The sequence below is a fragment of the Ascaphus truei genome, unplaced genomic scaffold (genome assembly GCF_040206685.1).
Source record: "Ascaphus truei isolate aAscTru1 unplaced genomic scaffold, aAscTru1.hap1 HAP1_SCAFFOLD_1324, whole genome shotgun sequence".
Taxonomy (NCBI): Eukaryota; Metazoa; Chordata; class Amphibia; order Anura; family Ascaphidae; genus Ascaphus; species Ascaphus truei.
The window spans coordinates 12,501-30,587 of record NW_027454201.1 but is presented as its reverse complement, the minus strand read 5'-3'; the positions used below and the strand labels follow the sequence as shown (position 1 = coordinate 30,587).

The following is an 18,087-nucleotide window of genomic DNA, read 5'->3' as shown; positions in this document are numbered from 1 at the left end:
CTCGGTATATTAAAACTTCTTAAAAATGCACTAACCCACCATCAAGGCCAGGCACTGCCATCTGCTGCACTTACCCACCATCAAGGCCAGGCACTACCATCTACTGCACTTACCCACCGTCAAGGCCAGGCACTGCCATCTGCTGCACTTACCCACCACCAAGACCAGCCACTGCCATCTCCTGCACATACCCACCATCAAGGATAGCCACTGCCATCTGCTGCACTTACCCACCATAAAGGCCAGGCACTGCCATCCGCTGCACTTATACACCATCAAGGCCAGGCACTGCCATCAGCTGCACCTACCCACCATAAAGGCCAGGCACTGCCATCTACTGCACTTACCCACCATCAAGGCCAGGCACTGCCATCTACTGCACTTACCCACCATCAAGGCCAGGCACTGCCATCTACAGCACTTACCCACCATAAAGGCCAGGCACTGCCATCTACTGCTCTTACCCACCATCAAGGCCAGACACTGCCATCTACTGCACTTACCCACCATCAAGGCCAGACACTGCCATCTACTGCACTTACCCACCATCAAGGCCAGACACTGCCATCTACTGCACTTATACACCATCAAGGCCAGGCACTGCCATCTACTGCACTTACCCACTATCAAGGCCAGGCACTGCCATCTACTGCACTTACCCACCATCAAGACCAGACACTGCCATCTACTGCACCTACCCACCATCAAGGCCAGGCACTGCCATCTACTGCACCTACCCACCATCAAGGCCAGGCACTGCCATCTACTGCACTTACCCACCATCAAGGCCAGGCACTGCCATCTACTGCACCTACCCACCATCAAGGCCAGGCACTGCCATCTACTGCACCTACCCACCATCAAGGCCAGGCACTGCCATCTACTGCACCTACCCACCATCAAGGCCAGGCACTGCCATCTACTGCACTTACCCACCATCAAGGCCAGGCACTGCCATCTACTGCACCTACCCACCATCAAGGCCAGGCACTGCCATCTACTGCACCTACCCACCATCAAGGCCAGGCACTGCCATCTACTGCACCTACCCACCATCAAGGCCAGGCACTGCCATCTACTGCACTTACCCACCATCAAGGCCAGGCACTGCCATCTACTGCACCTACCCACCATCAAGGCCAGGCACTGCCATCTACTGCACTTATTCCCTCACCTGCTGCCTCTAAGTCTCCCAACATACCCCTTAGATTGTAAGCTCCCCGGGGCAGGGATTTCCTGTGTCTGATTGTGTAAGCCGCACTTATTGTATTATAATTGCCTGCAGTGTCTCTGGTACAATGCAGAGTGCGCTGTGTGCGCGATAGAGCGCTATAAAGAACCTATTATATAGTACTGTACATACCTCTATATACAGTATCGCACATAGAGCAATATGAGAGGCGGGGCCAACTACTCAATGGGCGTGGCCTAATTACAGCATGCTCGTGAGCCAACTACAAAGTAGGCGTGGTGTAACCGCAGAAAGTATACAATGGGCGGGGTCTAATGACATAATGGGCGTGATCTAAGTACCGAATGGGCGTGGCTACGTGTTACTTGGCAGGGGGTGTGTCTCGCTCGCCTTCGTCTCAGCCAATCAGCGCGCTTGCTTGGATTTAAATGTCTTTATAAAGCAGGAAGCGGCGCCGCGCGTTACACATTCCCCCGGGAGCATCAACACCCGACCGGGGCAACGCCATACTCTAATACTCTGTCCCCAATACTCTTCCCGCCCGAACTGCAATACCCCGCCTTTAATACTCTGCCCCCCAATACCCTGCATTCAATACTCTGCCACCCCAACTCTCCAATACTCTGCCCCCCCCCAAACCTTGCCTTTAATACTCTGCCCCCCAATACCCTGCATTCAATACTCTGCCACCCCAACTCTCCAATACTCTGCCCCCCCCCAAACCCTACCTCCAATACTCTGTCCTCCAATACTAGCCCCCCCCCATACTCTGCCCCACGATTCCCCCATACTTTGCCCCCCACCCCCCCATGGCTAACCAGTCCCAGTGCCTGGACGCCCCCCCGGGCCCGGGCCCGGACCGCTACTCGGAGGCGGAGCGGCTGGCTGTGGAGGAGCTGGTGTCGGGGGGCTGGGGGGCGCTGCGGGGCTTCCTGCGCCGGGAGCAGGTGCCGGGCTTCCTGTCCGAGCCGGAGATCGGGGAGATCGCCGGCTCGGCGGTGCGCTGCGGGGGGGAGCACGGCGGGCAGGAGGAGGGCGGGGGGTCGTGGGTCTCCGCCGCGGGGGGGGACTGCTCGTCCGTCACCTACTGGCCGGAGCGCTCGGACGTGGAGCCGCCGCTGCTGGAGCTGGGCTGGCCGGCCTTCACCACCGGCTCCTACCGGGGGGCCACGCGGGCCGAGGCGCACTTCCAGCCGGGCTTCGGGGACACCATCTACAGCTGCAAGGAGGCGGCCCGGGGGCTGATCCGGTCCGCCAGGGAGGTGGGTCACACGGGGCACCGGGGGGGAGGGGAAGAGAGCAGTGTTGAGATGGGGGAAAGTATTATTGTGATGTTGGAAGAGTAGAGGGGGAGTATTGTTGAGATGGGGGGGAGAGAGTATTGTTTAGATGGGGGAAAGTATTATTGTGATGTTGGAAGAGTACTGGGGGAGTATTGTTGAGATGGGGGAAGAGTACCGGGAAGCGGGACTATTGTTGAGAGGGGGGGGGGGTTGAGAATTGTTGATGGGAGTGAGTGCGGGGGGGGGGGGAGTATTATTGAGATGGGGAAGAATAACGGTGGGGACTATTGTTGAGATGGGGAAGAGTACTGGGGGGTGGGGGGGGTGGAGTATTGTTGAGATGGGGGAAATGGACATGGGGGGGGGGGGGAGAGAGAGAGTATTATTGTGATGGGGGAAGAGTACCGGGGGTGGGGAGAGAGTATCATTGTGATGGGGCAAGAGTACCGGGGGTGGGATTGAGTATTGCTCAGCTGGGGAAGAGTACGGGGGAGTATGATTGAGATGGGGCAGAGTAACGGGGGGGGGGGGGGAGTATTATTGAGATGGGTGAAGAGTATGGGGGGAGTATTGCTGTAATGGGGAAAGAGTACGGGATGAGTATTGTTAAAATGGGGAAACCGTACTTAGGGGGGGAGAGTATTGTTGAAATGGGGAAACAGTACCTGGAGGTGAGTATTGTTGAGATGGGGGAGAGTAATGGAGTGAGTATTGTTGAGATGGGGGAGAGTAATGGAGTGAGTATTGTTGAGATGGGGAAGAGTACTGGGGGTGAGTATTGTTGAGATGGGGAAACTGTACCGGGGGGGGGGGGAGTAGTGTTGAGATGGGGAAAGAGTAACAGGGGGGTAGTATTGTTGAGATGGGGGAAGAGTAACAGGGGGATAGTATTGTTTAGATGGGGAAGAGTAACAGGGGGTAGTATTGTTGAGATGGGGGAAGAGTAACAGGGGGGGTAGTATTGTTGAGATGGGGGAAGAATAACAGGGGGGTAGTATTGTTGAGATGGGGGAAGAGTAACAGGGGTAGTATTGTTGAGATGGGGGAAGAGTAACGGGGGTAGTATTGTTGAGATGGGGGAAGAGTAACGGGGGTAGTATTGTTGAGATGGGGGAAGAGTAACGGGGGTAGTATTGTTGAGATGGGGGAAGAGTAACGGGGGTAGTATTGTTGAGATGGGGGAAGAGTAACAGGGGAGTAGTATTGTTGAGATGGGGGAAAGAGTAACAGGGGGGTATTCTTGTTGAGATGGGGAAAGAGTAACAGGGGGGTTGTATTGTTTAGATGGGGAAGAGTAACAGGTGGGTAGTATTGTTGAGATGGGGAAGAGTAACAGGGGGGTAGTATTGTTGAGACAGGGGAAGAGTAACGGGGTAGTATTGTTGAGATGGTGGAAGAGTAACAGGGGGTAGTATTGTTGAGATGGGGGAAGAATACCGGGGGGTGGTGAGTATTGTTGAGATGGGGGAAGTAAGTATTGTTAAGATGGGGGAAGAGTACTGGGGGGTTGAGTATTATTTAGATGGGAAGAGTAACGGTGTTTAGTGTATTCGGGTGATGGGTTGGAGGTGAGAGGATTTGGGAGATTGGGGAAAACTTTTATTGTGGAGATGAGGGAGAGGTGATAGTATTGGGAAGATGGGATGAGGATTGATGATATGGGATAGAGTACTGGGGGGTGAGTATTGAGATGGGGGAGGCGAAAGTATTGTGGGGTTGATGGGGGGGAGAGTATTGTGGAGATGGGTTGAAGGTGAAAGTATTGGGGAAGAGTTCTGGGGCGGAAGGGGGGGATATGAGAGTATTGTTGACATGGTGGAAGAGTACCGGGGGTGAGAGTAGCAGAGGGGGAGATGGGGAGGGTGAGAGTATTGGGGAGATGGAGGGGGTGAGGCAGAGTATGAACGAGATATGGAGGGGGGGGGAGAAAGTACTAGGGGAGTACCAGGGAGATGATGGGTTGCAGAATAGGCTGGAGTCTTGGGGAGGAGGGAATATTAGGGTGAGAGTACCAGGGATAGGGGAAAAATTTAGGGGGGTGGAAAGGGTACCAGATAGATGGAGGGCGGGAGTGAAATTACATGTTAAGGGGGGTTCTCAAGGAGTCAATGGTGGGATTGTAAGTGTGTGCGCAAAGCTGGGGGGTGGGCACATCTACTCAGTAGATGGTGGCAGTGTGCCAACCTGATGCCCGCAGTACCACCTTAGTGCCCCTCCTGTGCGGGAAAACTTTACAGGGCTGTTAACCTTTTCTCTGCCACGCATTGCTGGGCCACTGGCAGCGACGGGGTTAAGTTCTGTGCCCATCCTGTAACTAAATAATCAGTCTTTAACCCCTTTCCTGGCTGCGATGGCACACGAGTCTTAATCACCTTCACCCCGTCATGTTGCTTATAGGTTGAATTATCCTGTTATAAGGTGTGTGCCAATTACCACCTCTCCTGACTCCTCTCGCTCTGTCACTACTTCCTGTAACTATAACTGTTGACCCATAGATGCACACCCGAAAACTCCCTTCCTAACGCTTATTACTGTCCGTGTAATGTCTCGGCTATTCCAAAACACATTATGTATATATTTATTTCTGCAGCGCTATTTATGTACACCGGCAGTAATGCACAGGACGTAATAATACAACACACAGTGCTCCCAAGAGCTTGCAATCTAAAGCTATACAGTGCTTTCTCCCTCCCCCTGGGCCTACAGAAGCTGCACGGAGGGCAGAAATATCAATGCTAAGAAGGGGCAGAAGCCAATATTTGTAGGTTCCTAGGGAGCAGTTCTCTGCCTGTGGCCTGTTATAACCCCTGGAGTGCCACATGCTGGCAGTGCAAAGCATGCTCCCCCCCCCCCCCTGTTCTACGCGTGCAACCCAACGTCCTGCCGGGAGGGGGGTGCAGGGAGAGGTGGCCCGTCCCCTGCTCCCGTCTTTGGGCCGGCTAGGAAATAACGACGCAGCAGAATCGGCGCTGACTTTTTGTCGACGGCAAAAATAAAACAATTTGGCATCCATCTGCCCACCTCCCCCCACCCCCCTCGGGCTTTACCTGCACTCGGTGAGTCAGGGTTGATTTGAACACTCTGGGAAGCCTCCTGGCCCATTGTGAGCCATGCTGAAATACCTCCAGGGTTAACCCCTTCGCGCCCAACCTCTGCCACGTGGTGGGCTTGCGCATAGCTTCGGAATGACTTGCACCCCCCTCGGGGTGCAGCTGCGAGTCGCCCAAACCACAGAGATTCCTCTGTTATCCCACTCATCCTCTGCCTGAGCTTGCTATCTCTCCACCCCTCCAGCTGCAGGCAGCTAGCACCCTCGCCTGTACGTCGGGTCATGTGTGGGACACCCACTTTCTTCACATGCAGGTGGGCACGCTCCTGTTTACCAATCCTTGTTTCACTTGGTTAATATGGTACTTTCTCTGATGTAGATCTATTTAAACAGGGGTACCGTCTGATTCTCATCAACTTGTTCAAAGGGAACGCGGCTGATATTTTTGCGGATGTTTTGTAAATAAGTAGCTAGCCAGGATATGGTCACTATTTAGGTGTCCATGGTCAATGCAAGGACCTCTCAAGGGAACGTTTCCTCCCCACGGTCACGTCCTGTGAGATTAGTAGACATCACCAGCAGCAGGGTAGGGCCGTGACCTCGTGGGATTTCATTATGACCCTGGGAGACTGGGATGGCAGATACAGGAGATATCTTTAAGTAAAGGTTGGCCCTTGGAAACGTATACAGGGAGACGCAAGACTACGCTCAGATGCAGGACCAGCGTTAACCTGGGGAGAAATCTGTCATTGCCGAGGTCAGGAAAGGATACTTATCCCATTATGAGACATAAATAATAATAATAACAGTAATGGGGAAATGTGTCACTGGGGTTTGTGTTTGTGTTTGTTTTCTCTTGATCAACACAACTCTAAATGTAGGATGAGTATCTCGCTGTTGGCGTGTCACAAAGGTTGAACTCTATGGATGTGTTTTTCTTTACCACCGAAATCACAATATTTGGGGCAGTCCCTGAATTGGAACAAGTCCTTGGAAACGTGCTTTTGGGAAGCGCTGGCTGGGTACGTAGCGATGTACCGATTCCAGTTTCCAAGCCCAATAAAGAGCTGCCCCAAAGAATATGCAATCTACTGACTTGGCCCCAGTGATGGTTGCCACTTGTGGTCGTGTGGTCATCTCTGTGGGGTCGGTGGTGACCGATGGCACTGTTTCCCCGCAGGTGGTAGCCGTGGTCATGGACTCGTTCACGGACAACGACCTGTTCCGGGATGTCCACGAGGCGTCCAGAAGACGCCGGGTCCCCGTCTACATCCTGCTGGACCATGCCCAGCTCCCCCACTTCCTCACCATGTGTCACAATCTGGGGGTCTTCCTCGAGTCAGAGCAGGTAACCAGCGATGAGACCCTCCACTGCCTGGGGACCAGTGTAGACTGGCTGACAAAGATGGCGTCTTACAAATGAAACCCATTTTGCTGCTAGAGGTGTATAATCCCAAGATGATCTATGCCCCCGTTTAGTTTTAGTTGTACCTATCTGGCCATACCATCCAAGTGTATGAGCCTTGTAATGCCTCGTGTCCTGCTGTCTTCTAGTAGCACTGTATGCCCATGTCTTTGTCAGGGGTGGCCAAATCCAGTCATTCAAGGGGCACCAACGGGTCAGGATGTCCCTGTTTCAGCATGGGTGTCTGTCAACGACTGATCCACTGATTGAGCCACCTGTGCTGAAGCAGGCATATCCTGAACCTGACATGTTGGTGGCCCTTGAGGACTGGAGTTGACCACAGCTGCCCTATGCCATGCTGTTTGAGTTGGCACTAGATGGGTGCCATCTTGAGGTGCAACAACTGTCCATGCCCTGTGCCCTTCTGTTGTGACAGTCCGTGTGACTGTAACCAACTTGGTGTATTGGCCAGTGCCCATGCCCTGTGCCAGGCTGTTTTTGAGGTCTTTGATCCCCTTCCCCACTTCACTCCCCTCTTCCCTCTGTGTCATTCCCAGCTCATGAGGGTCCGGACTCTAACTGGGAACAACTACTACACCCGATCTGGAGCCAAGATTGTGGGGAAGGCTCGTGAGAAGTTCCTGCTTGTGGATGGGTTGAAAGTAGCTACTGGCAGTTACAGGTGGGTGTCTGAAAGGGGGGATGGATTTGGGGGGAGGGGTGGTAAGCCCCCTTTCTCACTGGTTGTTGGTTCTTTTATTTTTTTTACATATTTAAAACCAGATCTGTCCAATTATGTAGATAAGAAAAGGTAAAAGTCACTGTAGACGGCATAAAGTATTGTGCACCCCATAATTAAACTTGAATGCCTTTTTTTAAAGGCAGATTTAACATAGCCCTGAAAAAGGACGGTTGTCTTTTATTCCACTTTTAATTCTGATTTAGAAAGGCTCCACTTCACCAGGCAGCACAGAGCTGTTTCCCGTGCAAACAGGCTTATCGGGGAGAACATCTTCCCTTTATAAGGTTGTGTTAGGGGCGCAGCCCAGGTTTTGGTCTTATTTAGGATTGTAGTATAGAGATAATCCAAGCCGGCAGATTTTGTAGCACATTTTTTTTGTATAGTGTTGAAGCAGGGAGTCTCCGGAGCGGACCCCTCTTAATTTCTGCTCCGGGACCCCCTACGTCCGGAGATTCTTTGACGTAGGTGCCGGTAGCCGCTCCACTCGGCGGCCAGGGTTCACAATATGTCCTCTGTTTGGCGATTTCTCGGCCTGCCAACCAATAGGAAGCCGTGACGTCATCGGTGCGGCTTTCTATTGGTCCATGTGACGCGGGAGCTTTAAACTTGAAAGCCGAAGCGGCTACCGGCACCTACTTCGGAGGGAAGTATCTCTGGAAATAGGGGGTCTCTGGAGCTGAAATTAACGGGATTCAGCTTCCGAGACTCCTGCTTCAATTGAGCAACGAAAACACTGAATCCAACACTGTATAGTCGTATGGGCGAGATCTGCCCTCTTTAAATATCCGTCAATAAATCTGGTCTTATCTCTCTGGTCTTAGCTTCACCTGGACGGACGGGAAACTGAACAGCAGTAATATGGTGGTCCTGACAGGACAAGTGGTGGAGAAGTTCGACCTCCAGTTCAGGATCCTGTATGCGCAGTCCAAACCGGTCAACGCCAAGTTGCTGTCCGTTCGGAGCCGCATTGGAGCCACGGAGCTGCTGCTCTCCAAGCCGTTGACCCAGCGGAAGCACGCCATGGATCCCCTAATGCGGCAGGAGTTGGCCAAGTTGTCCAGCACCCCGAAACGGGCCGCGGAGGAGGGTGCTGCCATGCACGAGGGTGCTGCCATGCACAACTTGGAGAGCGCGGACGAGGACTGGCTGCAGAATTATGACATCGTCTCCGGTCTGCAGGAGATGCAGAACGCGGCCACGCAGACCGAGCCGTGGGAAGGCAGTCGGAGCTTGACTGCCGAAGACGCAGCCACGCAGACGGCGGTCTGCTCTGCGACTGCCGGGACACAAACCTCTGGGCTAGGCAAGACGGTTTCCACCCAAACCACGCCGGCTTTACGATCCATAATGACGCAGACGATGCAGATCCCGGAACCCTTTGTTGTTCCCCGTCCGCTCTCGGTACGTCGGCCTTCTGCCACCGCCTCCACGTCTTCCTCCTCCTCGTCTTCCTCCTCGCTCTCCACGGGTAGCACTTGTTCCTTATCCTCCATCCGCCCGTCGGACATGAGGATGCGCCAGCCAGACCACTCCCTGCGCGACTGCTTCAAGAAGCTGACCAAAGAACGACAGTACCACTACACCACCATCCGCTCCAAGCTGGACCAGATGGTTTCCATACTGGCCAGACGCAATCGCATGGCCGACGCGTACCTGGGCTGCGAAGCCGGCGGCTACGGCCCGCAGGGGAGAGAGGCGGTGCACGGAAGCCTGATGAACCTCCGCGATACCGGATATGGCGCTCACAACTTGTGAGCCTGGATTTGTTCTCTGGGTGGTGCCGGTCATACTGGCAGCGACGGGGTTTCAACGCCGAGGCTGGTCTTACGATTGACCTCTACCGGAAGGGGGCTGCGTGCATCCACTACTCCTTAGTGACTCCTGTTTTCCGTAGCTCCGTTGAACACAACTGCCGGGATATCACCGGCGGGACTTTTAACTAAACAATGTTTTGGCGTTTGTGCGTTTCATCTGATGCTATTGCACTTTTTATTTTATTTTTAACACCGGAACGACTGTGTAAAATTGCAATCCGTGGTAGCTAGCCAAAAACACACACACCCTATAAAGGGTTTAACAAACTAATTGGCTTTCCTTCGATGTAACGAGCTAAAAGCAAAGATCTGGCTTTTGTGTACGGTAATTATTCCTCAGTGCCTGAGAGTGGGGTTGTCCAGTGCTTTCCTTGAGCCGCATCCTGCCTTTGTCCTGGTCAGAATAGCCGAGGCGTGGGGGCTTTGCCGGTGCAAACTCCTGTTGAACCGAGATCTGGGGACGGGAGCGACGCAGCCGGCGGAAATAAATCGAACTTGTAAATAATGATTTCATTACGAGTAGGTGTTAAGGGGTTAAGGTCGGGCTTGGAGGTGAGACAGTATTGCGATGGATTAGGGTCGGATACGCTGTTCTGGAACTGTGGTGCTGGCAGGAGCAAGTTCAGGCGTCTTCAGTGTAGCACCTGTTGGCTCACTAACCCATATTGTCACCTGTTATCCGCAACGCTTCGGGGTAACAGACTTTTTATATTAACCCCTTCCTGTTCTTTTGAGTTTTTTCAGCAGATCTAGAGATGTTACCAATTTTCTTTAAAGGGTCCGTCCCAAAGTGACCTAGTGATGTGTTTAATAGGTTAAAGGGTCAGTCCCACGTAGGAGCAAAGTGACCTACTGACTGGGACGTGTTTAATGGGTTAAAGGGTCAGTCCCACGTAGGAGCAAAGTGACCTAATGACAGGGACGTGTTTAATGGGTTAAAGGGTCAGTCCCACGTAGGGGCAAAGTGACCTAATGACGGGGATGTAGTTAATGGGTTAAAGGGTCAGTCCCACGTAGGGGCAAAGTGACCTAATGACGGGGATGTAGTTAATGGGTTAGTCCCATCTAGGAGCAAACATCTTTTCAAATATTACTTTTTAAAGGCAGCTTAATCTGTCTATAAGGAAGCAGATAACATTCACAAGTTGTTTTGAAAGAATATATCCTGTGCGCGAGTGCTTCTATATAACAAAGGGCCGTGTCCAAGCGTATCCCTGCTAAACATTTCACGTACATATTTGCAATGGGTTTTTATCCCGTTTAATACACCCGCGCCTGGGCTGTGCCTTTTGCGTTTAACCCCTTTTGAGCGCCAGCAGGGTTAGTCGGAAAACTATATCGCCGTTTCTAAACCCTGGCAGGCGTGGAAGTGAGGGGATAGAGTAATATGGCTGCCAGGTTACCAATGGAAAAAATACCAATGTATTGAGAACTTTGCAGACCGGGAGTTGCGTTGACGGACCAGGGCGCGTCGCCGGGGGGTCTCGTGAATTGGAGAGAATCGTGTTTACAATGGAACAATCGTGGTTAAGTCTTTAATACTTTCCAACGCGACCACTACTGCGCTGAAAGTCACCGCGGTCTCCAGTATCTCTGTATAAACACTATGGCCCATCGCCACTAAAGCAAGGCTGGCCAACTCCAGTCCTCAAGGGCCACCAACTGGTCAGGTTTTCTGAGCCACCTGTGCTGAAGCAGGGATATCATGAATACACTGACCAGTTGGTGGCCCTTGGACTGGAGTTGCCCCCCCCGCACTGTAATGGGCCCTGAATGGCACCTCTGCCTGTCACCGTGCAGTAGGCGGAACGGGGAGTCTTAGTAGCCCCCTCTCGCGGTGGCAGGGACGGATTTGATGGGTCTTGGCTTCTCCGTGGCACTATGGCAGGGAGGAGCAGACTCCAGACTGAGCCACCTGTGCTGAAGCAGAAAACCGTGACCTGTTGCCAGTCCTCCAGGGCCACCCCCTGCACCAAAGGCTGCTACGGTTCCGCACGCCCAGTGAAAAATGGCAGTGCGTGCTGATGCGTAGCACCGTTTAGTGAATACGGGGGCCTGCGTTTTTATGGGGCCCCGCCTTAGGTCCGGGAATATAACGTTTGAGCCTGTATTTAAGAGCCCGTTCACCAGACCTTGTGTAACACCCCTGGACAGTTGACTCGATGTCCTGGTCGCTGTTTGTTTTGGCAAATGCCGGGTCTGTTACCGTGGGAAGTGTCCTGTGTGATTAACACTACGAGACAGAACAGTGCTGTGTACACCCGCTGCCATGACACTACATCTCACATATACAGGGTGTAGTTACACACGGCAGTTCTGCTTCCGTTTAACCCCTGAAAAGGCAGTGACTGTTATTTTTTTTAAAGTTTAGTTTTAACCTTTTAAAGCTGTTTTTATTTAACTGTAAATGTTTGTGGGTGTTTTTTGTTTGTTCTATGCAAAGTTGATGCACAATTTTAAAACCGTTTTGTATATTTAGAGGGTGAGTAGATGGGGGCTGTGCACTTTTGGGGTTGGTATTGGGGTTTTTACCGTGCCGTCCTGCTTTTGGGATGGTACGAGTCTGTGTAAATAGCTGTCCTGTATTGTACATTTTTATGTTTCTGCTGAGAAGTTTTTGTCTGTTGTGATGTAATAAATCTTATTAGATAATGTATTTTTGTTTTATTCAGTGCACATTGGATAAAGGGTGTTGGGGTGTATAGGGAGGGTTATAACAGGGCAGTGAGGGGGTAGCAGGATGTTGGGGTGTATAGGGAGGGGTATAACAGGGCAGTGAGGAGGCAGCAGGGTGTCGGGGTGTATAGGGAGCGGTATAACAGGGCAGTGTCAAGACAGCAGGGTGTTGGGGTGTATATGGGGAGGGGAATAACAGGGCAGTGAGGGAGGCACAAAACAAATTAGCCACCATAACTCCAAGAGTAGCTGGACAAAGAATAGAAGTTACATAAGTCCCACACTGGGATAGTGTATCATACATATAGTATATAGTCTGAGTCCTAGCAGCAGCTTCAGTATGCAGGTAAATTAAATATAATGGGGACTTGTTGAATCCAATGTTTAGGATATGGGAGATGAGGATTGATAAGAGAGATGTTCCGGAATCAGTAATAAGGTTACTGTGAACACTTGGTAGGGGTTATGCACAACAGAGGAAAGCGTGCATTACCTATGACGCCCTGGTCCGAGTTGGCGTTCTTATTCCGTGATTGCGGTGCAGAGGATGGCGACTAGATGTAACACGGTCTCCTCGATACAAAGTATGCGTAGGTACCGTGTGTCGAAGCCGCTAGGGCTGCTGTGCGTCACGCGAATCCCAACTTGGGATACAAAGAAGTAACAAAGGATGGGCTGGCCTGCGCACGCCTATGGAAGCGCTCAACAACTCGCCGGGGTCGTATGAAAATAAAAGTTTATTTGGACTACATGCTTAAAACACAAAAACGGGGAATGCACTCCCACGCGTTTCACGGTTAAACAGCGCTTTCTCAAGTGCGGGAGGCAGCGGGGTGTGTAGGGAGCGGTATAACGGCAGTGAGGGGGGGGGAACGCAGGATGTTGGGGTGTATAGGGAGTGGTATAACAGGGCAGTGAGGGGGCAGCAGGATGTTGGGGCGTATAGGGAGGGGTATAAGGACTGAGGCAGCAGGATGTTGGGGTGTATAGGGAGGGGTATAATAGGGCAGTGAGGTGGCAGCAGGATGTTGGGGTGTATAGGGAGCAGTATAACAGGGCAGTTAGGGGGCAGCAGAATGTTGGGGTGTATATGGAGGGGTATAACAGGGCAGTGAGGGGGCAGCAGGATGTTGGGGTGTGTAGGGAGGGTTCTGAGGGGCCAGCAGAATGTTGGCGTGTATAGGGAGGGGTATAACAGGACAGTGATGGGGCAGCAGGATGTTGGGGTGTATAGGGAGGGGTATAGCAGAGCAGTGAGGTGGCAGCAGGGTTTTGGGGTGTATAGGGAGAGGTATTACGGGGCAGCAGGGTGTTGGGTGTATAGGGAGCGGTATAACAGGGCAGGAGGGGGTGTTGGGGTGTATAGGGAGCGGTATAACAGGGCAGTGAGTGGGTGTTGGGGTGTATAGGGATCGGTATAACATGGCAGTGAGGGGGCCTCTCGGCATAACGCTAATACAAAGGCCCTATCTGTATATACAGAGGGGGCTGTTGCTAGGATACTGTACACACGTGACCTCCCGGGGAAGCCGGAAGGAAACCATGGTATCTGCTGTCCAATCCCGTGCCGCCGCCCCGCGCATGCGCAGTGTGCAGCGCGGCGAGCCTGCGCTCCCTGTGACCCCTCACCCAAGATGGCGGCGCCCGTGGGGCCGGTCCGGTTCTGGAAGCCGGGTAACGGGACAGGGAGAATATGGGGGTGGGGTCTGGTCACGGGAGGGGGGTCCCGGGCCAGTGAGCAGAGCTCTGAGGGGTCCAGGGAGTGAGGAGCCCGGGGGGTGGGTGTCAATATGGGACACGGGGTTACTACAGTGCACAAGGGGTTAATATAATACTCAGGAGGTTACTGTACTACACAAGGAGTTAATATAATACTCAGGGGGTTACTATACTACACAAGGGGTTAATATAATACTCAGGAGGTTACTGTACTACACAAGGAGTTCATATAATACTCAGGGGGTTACTATACTACACAAGGGGTTAATATAATACTCGGGGGTTACTATACTACACAACGGGTTACTATAATACATAATGGATTAATATAGGACACATGGGGTTACTATAATACACAAACATAATACTCAGGGGGTTAATATAGGGCACAGGGTGTCACATCGGGACATGGGGGTCAATATCCTACGCATAGGGTTGCCAGGTGTCCGGTATTGAACCGGACTGACCTGTATTTGGATACTCTGTCCAGTAAAAAATGAGAGGTACTGTAATACTGGACATGTATGTGTCCGGTATTACCTCCCTGGACATAGTGACCTGACGCACCTTTCACCATGGAGTCCAGTATGTTTGGAGAAGCCACCTGGCAACCCTACATACACATTGGGGTGAATATGGGTCACAGGGAGTTATTACAGGGCATGGGGTCAGTATAATACATAAGAGGTTAATATAATACACAGGTGGTCAGTATAATACACAAGGGGTAAATATAATACACGGAGGGTCAATAAAGGACATGAAGGGGTTAACGTAACCCCCCTAATGGGTCAATACAGGGCACAGGGGTCATTATAAGGTGGTCTGACTAATTTCCAGAGCGGGTCTCGCTCTTTCCAGCATCAAAAGCCTTATGCACTCAACGTAAAATATATTTAATTTAAAATAACATTAAAAAATTATTTGGGGGTAGGTGTTTTTCTTTTTTTTTTAAACTTCCAGTTGCTCTTGAAAATTGTATCAGAGAAGGAAACTTTTCATATTAAATTAGCCCTTCATAGTTACATCCTCCAGACCCCAATCTTGTAACCCCCTCGGTGACAGGAATCACAAAAGGAAATTCTACCAAGACGTGTGGTGTTTGAAGTTAAAGATACTGAATTTCTGAGGGGCTCACCCAGGATGAGTTTATGAAACCGCGGTGAGGGACATTGCGCCCGATCGGACAGTAACTGCCACTGACATGTCCCATTGGTGTCCAGGTCTATATGTGCTAAAGAAAAATATGTAGGGGTGTGTACAAATGTAATCGGTGGTACTCCGCAAGTAAACCCATTTTTATAAACACGACCAAATTTGCCATCAATTTGCAGCCAGTGCGAAAGACTTAGGCCCATATTTACTAAAGGGTGCTAAACGTTAGCACAACCTAACTCCCATTCAGATGGAGGGGAGTTAGGACGTACTATTGCTTAGCAACCTTCAGTGAATATGAGCCTTATTCTATAAATGCCAAACTGGCCAGTTGGGTCTTCAGTGTGAATTTCCATGGGAAAATGTGCCGCTTTGGTGTTTGTAGAATAAGGGGGCAGGGGGTTTGGGTTGCGGAACCGTTCCCTTAACTGGTGGGCCAGGTAGGCAATAGAAGATCTGATATTAAGGGCTTGTGTCTGGTTTGTCTCGTAGGTACCGATGGTCCGGGATCCAACATTGCAGAAGAGAGGCAGAGTACTGCTGAAGTCACCTCCGTTATTTATAACCCGCACGCATCCCTCTCTATAGAGCAACAGAGGCAGAAGCTGCCTGTTTTTAAGGTAACATGGAGGATAGAAATTATCAGCTGATAAGAAACTGCTGTGATACCCTTTCACTCCCCACCCCCATTTCTCTAGGATACACAATCCCCGTTGTGGGTTTCCAAGCAAGGATCAGGGGATCTAATGAGGCTTGGGTCTCCTACGGAAATGGGTGGACAGAGTGATCCATCCCAAGCAGCTTAGAATTCCTTTGCTCTATTAACCTCCACTCCCACTGCTGGGAGTCTGTTCCATGCACCCACTACCCTTTCCGTGGAAGGTCTTCCTCCCACTTCCGCTTAACCTGCATGTTTATTTAACTAAAATCTGCTTTTTGACACTTTTTTTTTTTTTTGGTTTCAATCTTTTTTTATTGTTTTCACAACGCAGTAACATCACTTTAGACATTGATCTTCGCATCATCAGGTATATGCTCAATGTAACATTTGTAGATTTTTTTAACATAATAAGAAGCATTGCAGTTCTAATACAGAGCATGTGTTATAGCAGCTTTGTGAACACATCCTGTGGGGCGTGCTTCTGGTACCTATAAAATAGGTAGAGTTAAGGAAAAGGTAAGGTAAGAAGGAAGAGGAGAACCTGAGAGAGGGGGGGCTTGGGGGGAAAAAGGGGAAGCAACCTAATTCCCCGGAGCTAAGGTTTTTAGAGGGGATTCTCTAGATAGCATTCCACTTTGGTCATCTATGTATTCTCTTATTTCTTTCTCCAGGGTAGTGGGTATTTTACTCTAGGGACCAGGGTTCCCATATCTTGTCGAACTTGTCAGGGGAGTGGTTTATTTGGGCTGATAGCTTTTCCATTAGTTTAACATTGTTAACTCTTATGATGACTGCACGTCTAGATGGGGGGTTTATATTTTTCCACGCAGCTGCTCTGGAGCAACGAGCCGCTGTGAGTATAAATGATATGCGTTTGCTTACTGGAGTTTGTAGTTCCTCTATTGGTTTTGCTAGTAGGAATGTCAGCGGGTCTATAGGTATCCTCAGATCTGTGCTCTCGAATATCCGGCTTTGAATCATGGTCCAAAATTTCTGTAATTGTGGGCAGTCCCATCAGATGTGAACCCTGTCAACTCTCATACCACATCCTCGCCAGCAAAGATCTGGTGTTTCTGGGAAAATCTGGCTCAATCTACTCGGGGTTAAGTACCATTGAAATAAAATGTTATATATATTTTCTTTCGTGACTGTACAAATTGATGTTTTAGATGCAGATTCCCAGATTTCCCTCCAGTTGTTTGACTTTTTTAAAAATGGTGTAACCCTTCATGGCATTGCAATTCTGTACAACCCCATAACATCTATCGTGACCTGGCAGAAACCCAGCGCATTAGTAGGGTAGAGATACTATTGCTGTGGTAGGTCTTGTATTGTTTTTAAATAATGAACAGGACTTATATCCGTGTGTAACTGTAGGACTTAGTGCTGTGTGTGGGTTCACACTAACTAGTACTGTGTATCAGTTTGTCAGGATCTATTGATGTGGGATGAGACGGTTGATGCTGGGGTGATGATTTGGGGCGTGTCTGAAAATGACCATCGGGAGTCAGGTTGTCACTATCATAGTGAGAAGATGTAGGAACAATCGCACACAATAGTAACTGCCACGGGTGCACAGCACACCACTGGTGTCATTTATATCAACAAGCAATAAAAAGCAATCCAGGGACTCCTGTGGGCGTTGGAAAAAGTGGGGTGTAGCTTTATTCAAAGGATCGACGTTCAGTCCGTGTGAGGATCGAAATGTCGATCTACGGGGATAAAGCTACACCCCGCTTTTTCCAAAGCCCACTATCAAGTCCAACCTATGCTAAATTATGACGACAGATACTTTATCCTATATCCGTACTTACAGTATATTGATCCAGAGGAAGGCAAACACAAACCCCAGTGACACATTATCCAATGATCTCTCATAAGGGGAAAAATAAATTCCTTTCTGACTCCAGATATTGGCAATCAGATTACTCCCTGGATCAACATCCTTCCCATGTTTACTTATTTGGTATATCCCTGTATACCTTTCCTTTCTAAAAAGATCCAAATGAAAAAAACGCTCCAACGCACAGCCAAAATAGAGTGGCTCCCAAGCAGAAATAGTAAAAAATAAATCTTTATTGGTCCACATTGTGGTACGAAACGCGTAGGAGGGTACGTACCTCCGTTTTTTAATATGGACCAATAAAGATGAATTTTTTACTATTTCTGCTTGGGACCCACTCTATTTTGGCTGTGCGTTGGAGCATTTTTTCAATTTGGATTTCTACTACTTCTCCTGGTTGCACGCCTACAAGATACACTGGACCGGGGCATCAATATGTGAGTACATCATTACAATTTCATGATCTATGTGAGGCTAGGATTTTCCCAATGAGGTTCTTTGTCTGAGTTTACTATTTCTCAGCCTTAAGCCTTCAGGGACAGAGACTT

General features: G+C 50.4%; 2 protein-coding genes across 2 annotated transcripts in view; both read left to right on the top strand.

Annotated features, from left to right (window-relative positions):
• The first annotated feature begins 1,645 nt into the window (after positions 1–1,645).
• FAM83D (family with sequence similarity 83 member D) lies at positions 1,646–12,139 on the top strand. Its single transcript, XM_075581450.1, has 4 exons — positions 1,646–2,454; positions 6,705–6,872; positions 7,487–7,611; positions 8,493–12,139. Exons 1-4 carry the CDS (start codon positions 2,002–2,004, stop codon positions 9,424–9,426), a joined length of 1,680 nt encoding a protein of 559 aa, XP_075437565.1. The 5' UTR covers positions 1,646–2,001; the 3' UTR covers positions 9,427–12,139.
• Positions 12,140–13,743: 1,604 nt separating this feature from the next.
• The window catches only part of LOC142475679 (putative ATP-dependent RNA helicase DHX35), a gene marked incomplete at its 3' end in the record, with an annotated part of 14,546 nt that continues 10,202 nt past the window's right edge, over positions 13,744–18,087 (top strand). The window contains exons 1-2 of the mRNA XM_075581452.1: positions 13,744–13,835; positions 15,528–15,655. Coding sequence (XP_075437567.1) covers positions 13,796–13,835; positions 15,528–15,655 — 168 coding nt within the window. The remainder of the gene's footprint in view (positions 13,836–15,527; positions 15,656–18,087) is intronic.

What these genes read in the sequence shown, in the direction of transcription:
- FAM83D (XM_075581450.1), top strand. Translation starts at nt 2,002, where the DNA reads ATGGCTAACCAGTCCCAGTGCCTGGACGCCCCCCCGGGCCCGGGCCCG. An exon ending in TGATCCGGTCCGCCAGGGAG is followed by an intron (nt 2,455 to 6,704) that starts GTGGGTCACACG and finishes GTTTCCCCGCAG; the next exon opens with GTGGTAGCCGTGGTCATGGA. An exon ending in TCTTCCTCGAGTCAGAGCAG is followed by an intron (nt 6,873 to 7,486) that starts GTAACCAGCGAT and finishes TGTCATTCCCAG; the next exon opens with CTCATGAGGGTCCGGACTCT.